The sequence below is a fragment of the Columba livia genome, chromosome 17 (genome assembly GCF_036013475.1).
Source record: "Columba livia isolate bColLiv1 breed racing homer chromosome 17, bColLiv1.pat.W.v2, whole genome shotgun sequence".
Classification (NCBI taxonomy): Eukaryota; Metazoa; Chordata; class Aves; order Columbiformes; family Columbidae; genus Columba; species Columba livia.
The window spans coordinates 4,736,906-4,757,222 of NC_088618.1; the positions used below are offsets into that span (position 1 = coordinate 4,736,906).

The following is a 20,317-nucleotide window of genomic DNA, read 5'->3' on the forward strand; positions in this document are numbered from 1 at the left end:
TAATGTACAGGCTGACACTTTGTGCTCTAAAAGGGAAAAAAGATTAAGACATGATGATGCTAACCTGTATATAGCAATATAAACAAATAATTGTGCTTATAGAATTACAGCATTTATTATAGAATTATAGAAAATTATTAAGAATATTACAGGAATTATAGAAAAGAATCTTAAAAATAAGGACAAAAAAAAAAAAAAGCCCAGTTTCTAAAAGAAACAGGAAAGGAAGTTTACTAAAACATTTCTAAAGGTTATGTGGAAAAATAGGGCATCACTACTATGCCGAGTTTTTCATGACCTTCATTCACACTAAGGCAGGTCACTAAATAATAGAGCAGAGAAAAGAACTGCCAGACCTCTTTTTAGTCAGTTATTACAATCAATATAATCAAGCTGTAAAATATGAAGTGATAATGTGGCAGAGAATCTAGGTTAGGCTACATTGTGGGGTGAGGAAAACAGCTTGGAATTCACTACTGGTATGTCAAACACATGGGAAAAGTGATTAAATTCCATTTATTGAACTATAACTATGCTTACATTAATTTGCTGCAATGTAAAGTGAAGGAGCAAAATGGGTTTGCAAACGTGAAGGAGTTAAAAAGTTCCTGATGAAAACACATCGGGATGAGCACCTCAAACCTCTGCAGAGCCACGTTTCCAAAGGTAAGGAGGAAACAAATACAACAGTGTAATCCAGGAAATCAAAAAAAAGGAGATGATCTAAAAAATGAGACTGTTATTTAAACAGTATTCATTGAAAAATACAGATCTCTCTGAAAAGAGCATAGCCACTGTCTGCCACTTTGTCAGCACAACAATATCGCTGTCGCAGACCAGCTGAGTGGAGTTTAAAGGTGAGTAACAATTCTCTGTCTCTCCTCCTGCCTGAGCACACACGGTGACTCCTGATAAGCACTGCTTGGGTATTTCTGCGTTTGTCACACACATCAGCCATTTTCAGAACCATTCAAACCGCAGCACCCATAATATGCGACACCTGAAAAGGCAAAAAGCATCCAAACAAACAAACAAACACTGCCTTTGAAAAACCTGGGACCTACTAATCAGAATCTTCGTTCCAGCTGGCAAAAGCAAGTGTATTTAATTGATCTGTTCAGCCATTCGAGGCCAGAGGGAAGCAGCAGATCGTCTCCTCTGGCTCTCCTGGAACAGGTCTTTCCATCTCACCCAGTCACATCTGTAATTAACGCTGAGCTGCATGTGTGGATGATCTTAGATCAGGGCTGATTTCCATCAGCAAACACGCTTCCAACAAGAGTCTGTTTTCATAGTTAACCACTCCATTGTTAGAAACTCGTTTGATTTTGAAATAAAGCAAAGTTCAAAAGCGGGGGCAAAGTGGGCAGAAGAGCTAACGTGCAATAAGACACAGACACGGTGCTAACACACAGCCCAGAGGAAAACAGCTAATAATTAAAAACTATGTGCTATTGAGGTTCAATTCATTCAACCAATTCATTCAGTCACACAGGAAGCAGTACAAAACAGAGCAATTTCATCCTACGAAAGCCACATGTGAATTTGCCACCACAACAACAACAACAAAAAAAAGCAAAGATTAAAATAAGTAAATAAATAAACTGTTCTTTCGCCCATCCTGTGAGTAAGGACAACGCGTTCCTGGATGTCACTCCCCTTGGGAAGGCAGGGGGAGGGGAAGGGAGACAGCCCACATACACACAAAAAACCATCCTGCATGAACAACCTATTAACAAAGCATGTGGAGAAGTCACCTATTGCTGCCATTATATCCCAGTAACTCACATGCAATTTAAGTTAAACAAGGAGCTGCCAAAACAAAATGACTCACTGTTAGACACAACTTGCACCTTGCTGCAATAGATTTACTGTCTTATTTCTCTGTGGACAGATAAGTAACCATGTCCTGAAAAATGCTTAAATGTAACAGCTTGAGCAGAGAAAATCATGAAGATAATGAATGACAGACAAAAACCTCTGGATACTCTCTGTACTTGAGCTATATTGTCATACATGTATCTCATGCTGCAGCAACCACTTTGCAAACTAATCTACATTATACTTTACAGCACCCAAAATACTATGTCTAAATATATGAATTCCTTTCCTCCTTAACAGGACAAAGCCATAAAAATACAGTCAACACAAATTAAGGGTAAAGCAAAAGCGTGACCAAGCAGTTCAACAGTGTGGTACATTTGCCATTCCAGCAAATGAGGTTTGGGGAGACAGCTCCTGCAGAGCAAAAACAGCCACGTGTTCTCAACTTCCAAATTTTTCTTCCTTTTCTGTCCTCATATGCATTGCAGCAAGATATTTTTGCATTGCTTTAACCGTAAAAATGCAAACGAACATTTGTTTTTCTAACAGTTAAATATTATTATAGATTTTTAAACAGACTAAACTCAGAAATGCATTTTGTATTAAAAATGTCATAGAAACTAGAAAACTTAAAAATGCCGCGTGGTCAATGCCGGGTTATTTCTAAAGGAAGAAACTTCTCTCTACATGTGAAGTTTCTTTCCCCGTGTTGCTTTTAAGAGCCCTGGAATTTAATCAGTTGGCAGCCTTACGTCATGTTTACTTGCAGATAGGTTACATGGGTGGAAACAAATCTGACAATAATCTCCTGTCAGTCTTTGCCTATTACATCACCAAAGAACTTGGCAAGAAATAACAAAGCAAGAAATAACTCACAGTGAGCAGCGTAAAACAGACAATAAGAAGAAATTAGATGTTACTCATGCACAGAGAATAACTTTGCAGAAAGGCCACAGCAGCATATGCCTGTAAATCTAGTTTGTAACCTTTTGTGAACATATGGACGGAGGCCCAAGTTCCAGCTTTGCAGCTCAGCTCCAGAAGCATCAGATTTGGCAGCCCACGAGGAGGCTGTAACTGGTTAAATGAATGAAAGCACTTTAATCCCTTGAGAAGGCTAAGGCCCCTAGGTTGATAAGATTTTTGTTTATTTATTTATTTAAAATACAGCATCTGGTCCCTTCAGGAAAAAGCCTAAGATGCTCTCAAAGCTGCTTCAACTTCTGGTAGGTGCAACGGCTGTAACACAAAGCAAGTTTCACTGTTTTATTTCAACAACCCGGGTTTGGTTGGTTGGTTAGTTCAGGGGTTTTCTGTTTGTTTGTTTTGTAAATCAACTTTGCAGTGGGTTCTTAAGAAATCCCAAGTGTTTGCAACAGCAGGGCAGGCAGGTTCTCTGGCTGCAACTCAAACAGGAAACAGAAACTGGCTTTGCCTGAAAGCGTTTTGGTTTTGGAATTAGTTTTCAGTTATTCGTTCCCCACCTGGTTTAGCACCTAGTGACACCACTTCCCCCGGCACAAGAGGTACTTTTGCATAGGAATTCTTATTCATACAAGGTTCAAGATGCTGAAACTGTAGCCTAATTTTCAGCAGGCAAATCAACTCCAGTTGTGCTGAAGACCTTGCCCTCTGTCATTACCCCAGTAAAGGCCAGATGAGTGTAATGAGGGAAATGAAGATTTCCCCATTAACATTTCCTACTTTACAGGAATCCCCAAATATGAGATCAGACTGCCCAGAGTTCATGTCCTCCCTTTAACAACCACGTTATATCCAAATTCCAGAACATAGTTCAGATGTTAAGAATGCAAATTATGGCTAATACAGAGCTATTTGCATTACTCATTGCATTCATAACTTTTTCTTTGGTTTAGCTATATTATTTTTTTCCAGTAAATTATACATCAATGCAACAAATAATAAGGAGCTACATATCAGAAACCATGATTCTTTTAAATATGTACTTTATCTCCCTATATTTTCAACATTTCTACATATTAACATGAAATATTTCCACATGTTAGAGAAAGGACAATTATTGCTCAGCTTCAAGTCAATGAGGCAATTAAGTACATGCTTGTTGAATATGGCTCAGATATACGGGGATTTGAGGGAGACAGACTTCTTATCAGAGATTTCCAAGACAGCAGAGGGTTTGTGTGCTGTTTTAACCTAATCGCCTTTGATAAGGAGTAAACTACAGAAATGCAAAGGATCTCTCCTTTTGCACGGGAACATCCATTTTGGGGTAGAATACTTCAGCTCAGGTGCTCACTTACTTTGGTTGGCTTTTGATTTGCCAAGATAACAGATCAATTCAAGGTAGCGCATATCAAGTACATTTAAAAAATCAAAGTTAGAGGAAAAAATACAGCAGACTGCAATACTCCAGCGTAACACTCCACACCCTAAGAACACACACACAGATCAACACAGTTGAGCCACATCTGAAGTCCATTCCAGAATGTAATATTAGCTGATGAGCTGCATATCACCCACCTCTGAATTTGCCCTTAAGGACATACTTTTCCAGTTAAGTATTTTAATAAGACTCCCAGACGAGCTTTTGTCTATCGTGAATTCATTGTTCTGCTGAACTGCAGTTCTACGCTGCTGGAAGCTCACTGTTTTCAAGATGCAACTCTCAACAGTTGCACTCAGTATAACAGTCCAAACTGCAAGAACTGATGAACGTGGGCAGCATTGAGTCGCTAGAGTTCTGCAGTGGTACGGTCAGACTGGAGCACATGATGCTACTTTGTCACTTACAGGGGAAACTCCATGAAAAGTTACTTCTGTCAGTGTAAATAAAAGATAAATGACATGGGGCAATCCAGATGCATTTGTAGCTGTGTTGGAGATGGAATGGCTAAGCAACCTACAGTGAGTGACAGGCAGGTCTTCCACAACACCTGGAACTACCTGTCGGCTCTGAGGACACTTTCAGCAATTACTCAGTAAAAGCTCAATTCAGGAGTTCGGTGGCAGAGAAAAAAAAATAACAGATGAATGGATTATTTGGTCAATTTTACTGTTATTTGAACTAATCTAGAGTTTAAAATATTTACATCTGAATTATTTTAAACATGATATCAGAGTCTGGGTATACTACAAAAAAATTAGCATGGGATCCAAAAGGGTTAAAAAGCAGCAGACAGGAATCCTGTCCATTTAAGATTCATATTTCTATGCCACACTCTCTTATACTGGCATATAAATTACAGATATGCATCACTGACATGCTGCGCTAGGAATTGCTTCAAAACCTCAACCTACAATTTGATGATTCAACAGGAAGACTTAAGGCGACTAGAGGAAGGATGAAATACTAAGTTTAATGTGTTCTGCTTAATAAACAGAATTTGGGACATTACTATCAAACCGTGGCACTTGGGATATTCTCCTTCTGCAATTTGTACTAATAAGGTAGAGGAAAAACAGAGCAATGCCTTCACAGGCATCAAAGAACATTCCCACCCACAGAGGACAGTGCAGAAGATCTCACAAAGGTTCTTGAGAAAAGGGGAAACGAGGTTAAAAAGACAACAGTGACTGGAAGAGACAGGGCTCTAGTCCCTGGTAGAAATAGTCAGCGATAAACGGCAAATCTTTGTTTCCATTGCCACTCCAAGAAAACACATCTCAGTCCAACTCTAGCTGTCAGCCAAACCCTGCCCTCGCTTCACCGGAAACGTAAAAATATATATTCTAAATAAAAAGATATTGTATCAAAATAACAGTAAGACAACTCTTCAGCAGAGAGTACACTCGTCCAAGCCATGGGCTACCAGTTTTTGCAGGAGTATATTATGGGAGACAGTGTCAAAAGCTTTGCTGAAGTCTAGACAGACCACACCTACAGCTTTCCCCTCATCCACCAGGTGGGTCACCTGATCATAAAAGGAGATCAGGTTGGTCAGACAGGACCTGCCCCTCCTAAACCCACGCTGGCTGGGTCTGATCCCTTGTCCATCCTGAAGGTGCTGTGTGATTGCATTCAGGATGATCTGCTCCATGACCCTGCCAGGCACCGAGGTCAGGCTGACAGGCCTGGAGTTGCCAGAGTCAGCTTTGCAGCCCTTTTTGTGGATTGGGGTAACATTCACCAACTCCCAATCGTATGGGACCTCCCCAGTGAGCCAGGACTGTTGGAAGATGATGGAGAGCAGCTTGGCGAGCTCTTCTGCTAGCTCTGTTGTTGTATACAAATACCACTCGGATTATATCTGAGGGCTACATACATAGCCTTTAAATAAGGAGTACAACATAAACAATGTATTGCCAGCTTTTTACTGCCTTTTCAAGCAAAAGCTGGTGTTTCAAGGCAAAGTTCCCACTTTTCTTAGTAGGTGTATGTCCAATCAGTTATCAAAAATGACCTGTTCTCTATTACATTGACCCAAAGATAAAACATATGCAATGTAATTATTTAAAAGAAAAAATGTTTAAACTAAGAAAACTTAACTCTCTTTTAAAAGAGTGAAATGATATGTCAGCAGCAGCATTCATGGTTCTGAATTTAGGAAGGGCAGCCAAGTAACATGGCACATCACCAACGGAACACGTAATTCCTGGGTGATCAGTGGCATTATGTGACTACTTCTGTTGCTGCCCATCTCAGGGGAACAATCAATTATTGAACTGTTGGCTTTCTAAAGACATGGCCTTGAATAGGGCAAAAGAGCTGCACAGAAATCTCACAAGCTCATTTTTTATTTAGCACGACTGCCGTTCTTGAAGTTACGGAAAGATAAGCTGTTGTTAAATGACCTTTTTTTTTAAAACATTGGCAAAACATAATAGACTAAAAACTGCCAGATTAACTATTTTATCTTGGTAATGCAAAGATCTTCCTACAGTGTGCCTTCCTACAGTTTCCACATGGGAAGAGCTTGTCTACAGAAGACACCCAATGAAAAGAAAGCTAGAATGTAAATTTACATTACCTTGCCCAAGGAAACAGTAGAACAGTTTTAACTATTAACAGAAGTCACAATTAATCAATCAATCAAAAGCAGACAGAGGCAGCAGGGGAATCTTACCAGAACTCGATCTCCAATTTTGAGCTCCCTTTCTCCTTTCTTTAGTGATCCCGCTTCAGATAGATTTGATATAGATTCACTTGCAGTTTTTGAAAGATTGCTAATCTGAGGAGTTGAATGTTCCTTAGCAGCAAGCGGTGAAGTTTTCTGTGGAATTCCCGAAGGGGGAAGCGCGGCAGCGGCTGAAGACACCACACTAGCAGCTGATGTGGAAGTTGGGGATGTAGCTCTAGAAGGATGAGCTGTCTGTGTTCCATTGGCTTCATCTTCTGTCAGCACTTTTCTTGTCAATTTTGATGGTCTTGTAAATATGCCCCTCAAGGGTTCACACTGGAAATAGCGAATTCCAGCCACACAGCCATCATTCTTACCAATGGGTTCATCTAGAACAATCCCTGCCCACTGTCCTGGAGCAAACTGGGTTTCACCAAGAAACTGAATAAAGCCAGGTTTATTTCCATTGACCCAAACACGCTCCCCAACTCTGAAATCATCCACAAACTCTTCATGTGCATCTGCAGCGGTTGCACTTGAGGCCTTTTCACTGGAAGCGGCTTTTTCTGCTGGAGCTGGAATCAAGCACAATGAGAAAGCAAATACGCTATAATATCCCAGAGAGCATCGTTACACAGTTTCATTGCAGGAAGCATGTGGAAAAGCATGATTTCAGATTTTCTTACTTTTCAAAACACTGTAATTTCTGGAATACAATAATTCAAAATCTAAGGACAGAGATACTGAATGAATTTAATGAGGGTTTTGGTAAAATCCTTGTAAAGATTACAAGTCTTACCTCAAAAACTACCCAATCATTTTTATCATGAGAAGTTTTTTCCAAGGAAAACTGCTTGATCACACCTAACTAGTAACGCTGAATTCTTTTCATGCAGTACACATAATTTTTGTTAGAAATACTAGCAAAAGTACCTTGGTGTAACAGAAAAAATAGTGTGTACTCATAGCTTTCAAGGTACTTTTTGTTACAGGATGAATAAGAGAAAAGTTATTTAAAGATGCCTTACTAGCTGCAACAGATCCAGGAGTTTTCAGCAATGTACTCCCATGCTTGATGGTCTTTGAAGGAGCCTTAAGTCCACTTGGTTTTAACATACTCATCTTTTTGCAAGACTGGTGGTAATCCTCTTTGTCTGTAGCCAACTATCTTTTTCCGCACATGAATAAAATATATTATTGGAGTTTTTCCAGCTCTGGAATAAACCTGCATGTAAAAATATTAGACGTGAAACAAAAATCAGTATTTTAACTCCTGCAGAAATTTTTACATATACACACAGTCTGTATATGAAATGCATGACAGACTCTTTACAATAACAACCAGAAGCATTTTGCGGACAGCATTTCCAACCCTCGATCTTTTGAAGGCCATTTCCTATCAAAAGACACCACGTCTGAACCTAAAGCATCAAAATAACTCACTTTGCTGAATGCTGCTGTACGCATCCTGAGCTTTAAACTAAAAGGCTATTTTAAGAAAGAAAAACAAAGCCCTTAACAGCATTACTAACATTACACACAGATATAACCACCCTGCGCACCATGCTGTTTTCAGTCACATTTTTCAAGTGTTGCAATATCCCAGCAAAACCAACTTGAGACTAGAGAATGAACTGCAAGAGAAATCAAGAGAACTGGGAATTTCAGCATAAAAGCAATACAGCTTTTAAGAGAGACTGGAACTGAAAAATGACGACTGATTGACAGAGTTAGATGATGACGCCCAGAAAGCAAACATCCACCTCAGCTGTCTGTGACCCTCTGGATCACAAGATGGGTTGGCTGGCAGCCCCCAGCACAGCACTCGGCTTCACTCCTGGGCCAGGAGGAGGAGGGAACCTTCCCACGTTGCTAGGATGGAGCGCGGCTCTGCCTTGGAAGCCAGCTCGAAGCTTTTCAGGGAACTATGTCATCAGGGTTTTGCCACAGAAGGCATCTTCCTTCTGATTACAAAAGCTTTAGAAAGGCTCTTTCATCTATAATGATTTTTTTTTCTGTAATGTGAATTCAAAGCCAAACTTTAAGCTGACCGGTCTCCCCACCATATTCAAAAGCTTGGATATTTGCTACGCTTTGTATATAAAAGCACTGACAGAACAGCTATGACTGCTTAAAAAGAAAAAAAAAGTATGCATCTAAACAAACACCTGAAAAAAACAAAAAAAAAGGAAACAGAGACATGTAGCAATAGACTGTTTGCTCAACTGCTTGCTCAGAACATGACAAACAAGAACTGTAAGGCCATTTACTCAGCATTTTGGCACCAGTCAGTACACACACAGGCAGAAAGCCGATCGCAGACGGCCCAGACCCGTTCCCAGCAGTGCCCTGGTACCGGGTGTACAGGATGTTTAAAGGCAAAACACTGCCGTGATATGGGAAGGAAGACTAAATAGACAAGCCAGCCGTGTCCTTTACCTACCCGTAGAAATCTCACCCCTCATGTATTATTAATAGCCGGTACATTAGTGTTCCTAAAAATCAATTCACTGTGAAAAAGAAAGTATCAGGCACACTGCTCTGTGAACCTGAATAACAAAGTGAAACATTCCTTCTGCTGTTCCAAGCTCAGCCATGCCAAATTCAAGCCATTTTCTAAGAAGTCTGCAAAAAGTCTATACTTTAAAAAGCATTAATTACCACCTTGCCTGGATGGTGTTTGTCTACAATTTAAGTTATGCTCCATGAAAACTCTGAAGCAGTGCTGTGAAGATCGCTGAACACTTTTTCTAGCCTTGCCAGCAGTATGTCACCCACCCATCTGCAGAGTTATGACTACTGAAGAGAAAAATTTCCCCATTGTTTTTGCAAGACGTATGCCACTTTACTATTAACTTCTAAGTGAGAGCTTTCATGTTCATGAACATGAAAGTGGAGTTCACTCTCTAAAAATCAAAGCAGAACGACAGGCATGAAATATGACAAAGCTCTGAAGAACCGAGAGGCATACAGTTGTACAGCAGAACAACTAGAGGATCCCATCAAACGTCACTTTGGAGAAAGCGGGAACACTGCTGTTTTTTCCCCTCCTACTACATACCTGCCCTCCTTGCTAAATCCAAGTGTATTGTATTTCTTCATATTTTGTTTTAGAAACCTTCTAAGACTGCACTTCACTTTGACATGCCAAGGACTTGAAAAGCCTTCCTCTTCTCTTACGGATGTGCTACGTCCCTGTTCTCCATCACAGCGCAGGCCCTACTCCTGCCCACACCACCATCTCCACACACGCCTCCATTACTGTCCTCAACCCACCAGAATCCACAGAATGGAAAAACTGTACATAATGAAGAAGGATTTGGTACAAATACAGAAATGTGAAAAGTATCGAGATCAGCTCTTTTTAGTTCACAGCCTTCTCTGCCAGCGTCAAACACCAAATTCATTGAAATTCAGCAACCTCACCAGGGACAAAGGCTTAAGAAAGGCTGCCTCCTAAAACCACTATTCCTTTCCATGTATCACCTCTTTTTTTGCCCCCAAAGAGCATTCCAGCACCACACAGGTAGTCACCATCTATATTGTGCAAATAGGTATATGAAAAGAAAACAAACACTAAATTACCCCCCCAAATCACATTTTGCCAGTTTCAAATAATTGTTTATTAGTAGATGTTTAACAAACCTCTGCTCATCAGCGAGTTAGAATGTTCTAATATTGCATCTCTTGGCTCAGGGTACTCATTCACATTTTAATCTTGCTCTCCACAGTCATGGGTTATATATTTGCTGTGTCATTTGCTTTTCTCAATACACAGGCGTTCAGCTAGGCCACAAGTAACACAATCCCTGTGCCCTGGTTTCAGAGTTACTGAAATTGTAGCTTGATTCAAAAAACTGCTTGAATATAAGCAACACACTTCAGTAAATTATTGCCTTACTGGAATAGTGAAAATGCAACTTTCAGTCTTTGAAATGGTAGCATTTCCTAATAGAATTCATATAACACTGAATGCATGTAAATTTGCATCAAGTGATTTTAAGCATCGCACACTCCAGCATTTCCTAACAGGCTCCAGATGTCAATTAGCTCATTTGAGTTCTCCTGCGAGAGCGCAGCCAGCCACTTGTCGCAATTTGTTCTCTTTCCTTCCTTGCATCTGCCTCAGCTCTTCTGAAAAAGAATCTTTATAACCAATAGGCAATGACATTAACTGTAAGTTTCTCAAAAGATCTAAGAGGAACCTAAGGAAATGCCCAGAAAGAGGCTGACTATACTGCTTAAGTGTTCAAAAAAACCACAAGTTCCCATAAAAAACAGATTTACACTTGTGCCATTACTGGCAAATATATAATTTCGTGCCATATGAAAATGTGGTACATTCTCGAATAAATTGCAATTTGTGTATGTGTGTTGACTACTAAAAAATTTCAAACACAGATAAGAATCCCTGCACTGGCCCTTTTAGTTGATCAGTAATAACCTTATTCTTCTTATTTACCTTTTTAGACCTTGAAGTAGTGCATAGATCAAAGTGATCCATAAGCAACCAGTTGAGAACCACTGCTTTAAGAAAATAAATCATATTCGTCTGATAATAGATATGAATTCTGTTGGCAAGTTGAGATTTAAAATAAAGAAATAAAATTTAAGCACATAACCCTGATCTAAAAAAGCAGAATATTTTCCAACTGTTAGAAAAGGAATTCCTATAATAAAAACAGATGTCCACCACTGTTTCTTTGAAGGCTGTATTTTCAACAACTAGTACAGAATCACAGAATGTTGGGGATAGGAAGGGACCTCGAAAGCTCATCCAGTGCAATCCCCCTGCCAGAGCAGGAACACCCAGATGAGGTTACACAGGAAGGTGTCCAGGCGGGTTGGAATGTCTGCACAGAAGGAGACTCCACAACCTCCCTGGGCAGCTTATTCCAGTGTTCTGCCACGCTCACTGAGAAAAAGTTTCTTCTCAAATTGAAGTGGAACCTCTTGTGTTCCAGTTTGAACCCATTACCCCTTGTCCTATCATTGCTTGTCACTGAGAAGAGCCTGGCTCCATCCTCCTGACACTCACCCTTTATATATCTGTAAACATTAATGAGGTCACCCCTCAGTCTCCTCTTCTCCAAGCCAAAGAGCCCCAGCTCCCTCAGCTTTTCCTCAAAAGGGAGATGCTCCACTCCCTTCAGCATCTTTGCTGCCCTGCGCTGGACTCTCTCCAGCAGTTCCCTGTCCTTCTGGAACTGAGGGGCCAGAACTGGACACAATATTCCAGATGTGGTCTCACCAGGGCAGAGTGGAGGAGGAGGAGAACCTCTCTCAATCTACTAACCACCCCCTTCTAATCCACCCCAGGTACCATTGGCCTTCCTGGCCACAAGTGCCCAGTGCTGGCTCATGGTCACCCTGCTGTCCACCAGAACCCCCAGGCCCCTTTCCCCTACACTGCCAACTTAGACTGGAACCTGGGCATGTTCCTACCCACATACAAGACTCTACACTTGCCCTTGTTATATTTCATTAAATTTTTCCCCGCCCAACTCTCCAGCCTGTCCAGGTCTCTGATGGCAGCACAGCCTTCTGGCGTATCAGCCACTCCTCCCAGCTTGGTGTCATCAGCAAACCTGCTGATAGTACACTCTATTCCCTCGTCCAAATCATTGATGAATATATTGAATAATACAGGCCCCAGTACTGACCCCTGAGGCACTGCACTACATACAGGCCTCAACTGGACTGTGCCCATTGACCACGACTCTCTGGCTTCTTCCCTTCAGCCAGTTCGCAGTCACCTCACTACCCGCTCATCCCGACCGCACTCCCTCAGTTTAGCTGTGAGGGTGCTGTGGGAGATTGTGTCAAATGCCTTACTCCAAAAAGAACTAAACCACAATTAAATAGGAAAACAGGGAAAAACGTTAAAGCCTCAGTTCACTCCATTTAAAAGAGCCCTATAGCCATGACAAGAATATAATAGTACCAATATTTTTTTTAAGCTCAGTTTGTATCTGACAATCACGCTGCCACCAGCACACTCTCCTTCCTCAGGACAGGTAGTGCGAATATTAAAAGTAAAATCTTTAATCTGGTAAAACATTTGAAACGATTACTTGAAAATTTAAGGAAGAAACATTTGCTGCCATCACTAACTCAGTCCCATGGAACAGATGCAGTGTTTCCATGGAGAAAAGCAAGTTGTCTGTCCATTTAGTAGGGGAACAAAGAGGACATTCTAGAACAGAGCAGCACAATGTGTGAATGGACTCACACCAGACGGCATCATCTCGGTCCTCTGCGCACAGACACACGGGCGGGTTCTGCGCACCGGGAGGCTGGGACGCTGCTCGCATGGTTTAGTTGTATAATAAAGTGAAACCATTATTTTAATTGATGATCATCTGCTATGGCTCATGCACAAGCTCTTGAAAACAGTTCAAATTAAATGAAGTTTATTATTAATATTTTAACACCTTTAAGAGTCTAAATATTGTTGGAAAATGCCTTTCAATGCCAGCACATTTCTAAGCTTAAAAAAGAGATCACTTCCATTTGTTTATTCTGCTAAGCACACCAATGTTTTGCAAAATACATATAAACATTGAGACTAACAGATACAGAGTAAATATCATAAAAGGATTGTGTAGAATAAAAAAACTGCTGGAAATCTCCTGTAACCAGAGATCACATACAATCCCTGTTGTAGACAACTAGTAGCTATCAAGAAAACAAATTCTGACCATACCATGAAGAAAATGTAACATGTCCAAAACAAGTCAGAAAATCCCTTCTGTAGAAATGAGATATGGAAAACATATTTCAAAGGCCACCACAATCCAGTAACCTCACTTTCCTGAGAGAAAAACAAACTCACCACGTGAAACACTACGAAACAACAGCCTGGACAGCATTTCTGAAATATGTTTCATACTCTTTATGTTCCTACCACTACTGCCAAGCTTTCAGAAGCTCATGAATCATTCCTCAAATATCCTGGCAATGGTTTATAGAAAATAACTTGGAATTTTGAACCTGGAAAGTTTTCTCCACTGGTCCATGAGTTACTCTAAGAGCTCAGACTCTGCACAGTTACAAATGCTTACACCTCCTAAAATTATTGCAGTCTTAAAACTTTAAGATGTGTAAGCATCTTCTGTATGATCCAGATCTAATTCTTACTACAGCTCTAGAAGCTGTATTTATGGTCTCCTGGGCTGGTATCACATTTCTGTAAAAAGTGAGTATATGTATTTCCAAAAGTGCTTAAAGTAATTCCTTCACACAGCTTAAAAATGCAACCACATTACAGCTTTGAACAAAATATATGCCTTTGCAAATACCTCTTGCTACCTTTTTAAGAGTAGTTTTCTCTGTGCGAGAATGTGCCAGATCACAGCGACCAACTTCTGGAAGGTTCAAACAGAAATGAGATTAATTCATCCACAGCAGGTCCACAAACTGACCAGACTGGGACATACCAACCAACATCCTTAGTGAAACAATTCTGGACCAGGTGGACAGGGAGGGATGAGCGGGCAGTGTCCCCACTGGTATGACACAGCTCTTCTGACAGTGTCACTCACTTGATGCATAGAACCTGAACCGAAGAGCAGCTGACCAATTGCTCAGACTGAATCATATCTATACGATCACTAGCGCAGATCCTGAAAAATCTTCCAACTCTATTTTAGAACACATTTGTTTAGATAAACACTACTTAGTTTGTAGCAACTAGTATGTTCAGAGAAACAAAGATACCCGGAGGATATTCAAAGCAGTCCCAACACTGTAACACAAACACTGCATCTTGTCATCACTCATCCCCCCATCAAGCACCATCACTCGCAGGATAAGGACGTGCCCATAAATAGCTGCTGGGTTTCTCTCACTTCAAAGAGTGAATCTCTGTTTCCTTAAGAGCTCACGACACACTCCTGCTTTCTTGTACACATAGATGGACTGGGGAAAAGCAAGATTTATGGTTTAGGAATCAATCCAAACGCCCCACAGTGCTGTCCCTCATTAAAGACACAGCTAATCTAGAGCTCAACCAGCAACTTTAGAGTTATTTCTTAACTGACACAGACAGTAGACTCTGTATTTCGATATCATGGAGATGGCTTGAACTGTAGCATATTCAGGATCAAAGACACTTGGATTAACTTTCAACATCAGGGCTTTTATGGTAGTCAGTCCTGCATATGAATCTGTATTTCTCCTTTGATTTTGAACCTGCTGAGTAATCTCAACTAAATAAAACAAAATGCAGGAGATTTCTAGAAACAAGTATTATATTCTTACAAGTTTCACAGAAGTAGGCCGACTGGTAGGAAGGAGACTTGTGTTCAAATAGTCTTGAGTTTCTCCCAATGACTTTAGATCAGACAAACTAATTTCTGAGGCAAAGTGGAAAAATCAAAGTATTACCATTAATAGACTTGGTAGCAGCACAGTTATCAATATGTTTGCAGATAATACAAAACTTGAATATAATGCAGTTAGGAATGCAACCATTATGAGATGCTAATCCACTGAAAGTTAGAGGGTTTTAGTGATACTGCTAAGTTAGTAAATAGGATACATGGCTGTTTTTCTACCTTGGAAAGTGCAGGATATTCACTGCAAACTGGATAAACAGGATTCTACCACCATATGCTTGGGAAAGGGAAAAGGCAGGGTAAATTCCTATAACTTAGAAACTGTACTAAGAACAAGATGAATCAGATCAAAGATCATAAGAGGCTTAGGACCTCAAACCATCAGTCAGATATTACCTCAATGCTATGAGAAAGATAATGCATTAAAGCTTCTGCTCTGCTTCGGGATTTTAACTCTGCATCAAGGACATTTCAAGTCACCTCATTTTACCATTCTGTAACAGTCTGTCCAATTTTTAAAAAAGATTCCCATCTTTAATTAATAAGGAAGAGCTGATAGCTGTTAAAAAGCTTAAAAAAAAACAACACAGAAATTATTATGCAAACTCTAACACTTCAAGTTGCCACCGTACACATGCATTATAAAAATGTCACTGCTATAGTCTATTAAAAGATCAGAAAGCACATGATCCTCCTAAGCACACATCACTCTCTACAGAATGAGTCAAGGATTGAGAAGCAGAGAAAGTTTTCACCTGAGAAAGTAAATAATTGCCACGTCTTCTGGTAGGCCCACTGTCAATACTTACTACTTTTCCTAGATTTTTCCAAAGAAATTCTTGTCTTTCCCAAAAGCTTCAATTTAAATAAGAAGAAGAGTTATTTGACTGTCCACACTCACTTTTTCTGATGAGAATACACTTTAACCATCTCAGTAAGTGCATTCAGTCCACAATAACAATTATGAGTTTGGAACAGCAGAACATAAAGTTTAATTTATTTGGGATCTAAAGTTTAAATGAAAGCTTGAGAACAAAAATATAATCTCCTGTCAGCCTCAAACCCAAATGCATATAAGCAAAGACACAGAGCTTGTCCCTAATACAATTACAACTGAAAGAGCCGAAACAAAGATGCTGCTTTTTATAGTAAGAATTTAATTTTGATAGACTTGGGTGAAACTGTAACTGTTTCACACTCTTTGAAAACATCAAGTCAGCAATCCCTTTTTAGCTCTCCATGTTCTTAGCCTTTTAAATTAGCACCATGACTGCTATACGGCTGGCATATGATAAAGTAGAAATACAAACACAGAACTTAGATAAATATCGCTGTGATTGAGCGGATGCCGCCACCAAACAGAAAGGCAGAACAAGAATGTCAGATAAGTTAACTCCATCAAATAGAGAGGTTTTTCTCTTAGCCTTGTAATTTCCCCTCAAAATAAGCTAAAAATACAAACAGTATGATTATAAAGATCAGGAAAACTGAACAGCTTTTAATGGTGGTTGAATACTCCTTGAAACAGCGGAGTGAAGACATCTTGGGAATTAAAAGAATACACGGTACTATCCACCTAAGGGTCTTCCAACTGAGTTGGTACAAACAATTAATGAGATGTTCCAGGTGAAATACAGTCTGGCTGGTGCTAAGGTAGAAACTTGCTGAGTCTTCTTAGATCCATCTTCTATAACCCTTCCAGCCTTTCAGAGGCCAGCAGAAGATACTGGATTTGTGTGTGTTTTTAAGGGTCAGTTGTACCACTATAATTCATGCGAATGCAACATCACTCTGCAAAAATAAATGTGTGTAGAGGACAGACACCTGGACAAGCCCAGACATACTGTTAGATGTTTGAAATCACGGGGACCGTGCTGCTGACAGAGCTGGCTTCAGTTCCGCTGGTCAAGAAGAACGAAATGTTTGCTCCAGCAGAAACTGGCATCTAGCTGAGGGCAGCTGAGATTACAGCTAATGCAGTAGATAATTGCCTTTCATTAAATAACAAAACACCATCCATCTGAGGCATTTCTAAACATGCCAGTCCAATAAGGATTCCAGTACGTTACTTTTTAGACGTGCCAGCAGAGCCAGTAGTCTCCAAGGAATGCCAAAAGATTAAACAAGAGCTGCATTCATTCACGGTCATCATGTTCAAACATTAGAAAACTTGCATTCAACATACAGAGCTAACATTTGACCTGAACGTTTTAGAGAGAGAAAGAAAAGTAGTTTTGAAAAATCATATTGGCAAGACAGATCGCTCATTTTCTTTTGAAGGAAGACCTATTCTGAAATATTCTCAGTCACTCCCAAGAAAAACTTTAACAGGGCTAAAAGGATAAAGGGAGGAACACTAAAGGAATTACCCAATCTGTCCAAGCTAAGTAAATAAAAGCTGTCCTGGATACTCACATACAGAAGATGATAAACATTTACAGCCTATAGGTCAGACAGGAAACCTACGGAAGCTCTAGAAAGTCACGGCAATCAGCACCGCTCCTTCCTACAGTATAATCACAGGAGGAAAGAGCGTTTTTATTTCCTACAGTACACATCCGTGATAAGGATACAAGACAGCTGGTTTTCTGCCCCTCACTAGAAAGTCAATATCTTCTCTTTAAAGGAAACCATACAAATTATATTCAACTTTTTTTTTTCCCCCAAATAAAATCTCCCTCTTGACCCATAAAGATACTGACATTTGAGGTCACATTTCTGAGCTTTTCTGCTCCAGCCGACACATCCCTCTCCCTTCAATACACACAAAGCTTCAGTGCGCTTCAGCACAGACAGAAAACCTCGAAGCATGTGGAAGGACTGGACCGGAAAAGCACCTTAAAATCTCATTATTTTAAACCAAGAACTAATAATCCTCTGCACGTTTTCCAGTCATTTTCCATTCAGAATGTAAATGAAGAAGTTTTGTCCCTGAACAGTTATACATTCCTTAAGACTAAGATATGTTGCTGTTGGGCCAACAAGAAAGTTATTTACTTTTCCTCCACAGTATCTCATTTGCTATCTTGTTACATGCTGCAGCAGGTGCAAACAGACACACACTGAAGAAAAATCACCCTCTGACATCACTAGTCACAGAATTATATGCATATTTCTGTTCTTTAAATAAAATTCTTCACCAAGCAGCAGGCATGAAGGCATTTCCTCTTTCGTACCTCCTTTCTTCTTCCTACATATTAATACAGATATCACGTTTCACAATCTTCCCGCACAAACATCTCAAAGCAACCTGTGAACTTCCATAGAACCCAACCCGTATAGCACACGGGGTGAGTGAGTGAAGGGGCAGGGAGGAGAGAGTCTTAATTTCACGGTCATATTTTTAATCACAAATGTATACAGACATGGACTACATCTTCTTCCTCATACTGTGTTTTGGAATTTTTTATTTGTGGTGTTGGCTTTTGTTAGTTTTTATATTTTAATTATTTAAAACATATCCACAAAGATGCTACAATGAAAGGGAAAATTAATGCCTGACTTTAATGCAGCAGAAGCCACATTAACATGTGAGTAACAGCAACAATTACCTTGTGCCCCATGATAGCTGAGGCACAGGAAAGAGAACCCTGAATGGCCTTAGGTAGCAGCAGTAGAGATCTAGCGGGAAGCAGGAGGGGCCTTACAGCATCGCCTTTGGATCCCACAGCTCAAACCTGGGCTGTAAACATGGCAGCAAACTCTGGCAGAGCCACCCAGAACTGTGGGGTGATAGAAGGGCAGCTCACCTGCAAATTGGGAGCTCTGAAAACAACACAGGTGTAGGGAGTAGACATAAAACTAGACAACGCCATGGTAAATTATAAGCCAAATCATTAATGGGTGAAATATTGACATATAACTGCAAGATGCTGTGAACTGCAGGTCAGCATTTACTCAGACACCTTCCCCACAAAGTCATTCACTCAAGCCACCAATAAGCACAATGCTACATTCAAGGGTGAGGCTCGAGCAGGTCTATTCGAGACCCTCATGTCCCCACCTGCTCCTCACGAACCACGAGGACACCCAAGGAACCTGCGCGGCGACAGACGAGGCCGGGGAGGCCCCGGCCCACCCGGGATCCTGCACCCGCCGCCTCAGAGTTCACCGAGTGCGGCTGCCCCGGGACACGGCGGGCGGTCAGCGCTGTCCCACCGCGGGCACGGCGGGAGAGGGGACCCCACAAGGGCGGAACGAGCGCGGTAAAGCCCGAGCACACGGCTCGGGAACCAGCCAAACCGGCTGCTGTCACCGCGGCCCCGGCAGAGGCGCAGGCACGTGTGGCGGAGGCCAACAGCTTCCCGGGGGTGCCCGCCCGCCCCGGCTCCCGGGGCCTCGCCACACCCAGCCCAGCATCGCCCCTCCGGGGCTGCCCGCCGCCCTACGCCCCGCTCAGGGACCCACACAGGGTCCCGCAACCCACACGAGTGGCTCAGCGTGAGGTCCTCCGGCACTTCCAGTCACGGCCGCCCCCCGTCCCGTCACGGCGCCTCACCGCCGGCCGCGCCGCCTCGCTTCCTCACCGCCCGCCGCCTCCGCCCCGAGTCCGCCGTCCGCTGAAGTGCCCGGACGGGAAGCGGAGGCCCCAAGGCGGGAGGCAGCCGGCGGCTTCCCCCGCCCTCAGACAGCTCCGCCGCGAGCCGGCAGCGCCGCCGCCCTCCCCGCGCGGCCCCAACGGCGGCCTCACCCTTACCGCCTTCGGCTCCGCGCCGCCGCCTTCCCCGGCCGCCCCGAGCGCCGGGCGCAGCTCCTGCCGCCGCCGCCTCCTTCCCCTCTGCAGCGGCGGCGGCGCCTCCCCGGCTCGCAGGGGGCGGAGCGGGCGGATTAACGTCTGCGCCCGGCCGGGCCCGCGGCACCGCGAGGCGGAGACTGCAGCAGCGGGAACCGCGCCTCCCTCCGCGCCCCTGCCTCGCTCCCGCTCCCCCGCGTTCTGCCCGCGCCCCCTCCTCGCCTCCTTTCCCTTTGTCTCCCCCGGCTTTGTTCGCCCCGGGGCAGCCCCGGGTCCCCGCCACCGCGGGGCTGAGGGGGAAGCAGCGGCATTTCGGTCTGTCCCGGGCGGGCGGGGAGGGCAGGCGCCGGGGCAGCCGCCCGTCCCGGCGGCCGGTGGGGAGC

General features: G+C 42.3%; 1 protein-coding gene across 32 annotated transcripts in view; it reads right to left on the minus strand.

The window, feature by feature from the left end:
- Nucleotides 1–20,064, minus strand: part of CLIP1 (CAP-Gly domain containing linker protein 1) — a 63,106-nt gene extending 43,042 nt beyond the window's left edge. For 10 of the 32 annotated variants that reach the window (XM_065032909.1, XM_065032908.1, XM_065032913.1 and 7 more), the window contains exons 1-3: nucleotides 19,893–20,044; nucleotides 7,892–8,088; nucleotides 6,870–7,438 (exon numbers count right to left, since the gene is read on the minus strand). In XM_065032909.1, the coding sequence (XP_064888981.1) occupies nucleotides 6,870–7,438; nucleotides 7,892–7,985 (663 nt within the window). In that variant the 5' untranslated portion in view covers nucleotides 7,986–8,088; nucleotides 19,893–20,044. Of the gene's footprint in view, nucleotides 1–6,869; nucleotides 7,439–7,891; nucleotides 8,089–19,628; nucleotides 19,794–19,892 lie in introns of those variants that run through there. The other 22 variants (XM_065032893.1, XM_065032897.1, XM_065032896.1 and 19 more) reach the window with 9 other exon arrangements.
- Between the last annotated feature and the right edge of the window lie 253 nt (nucleotides 20,065–20,317).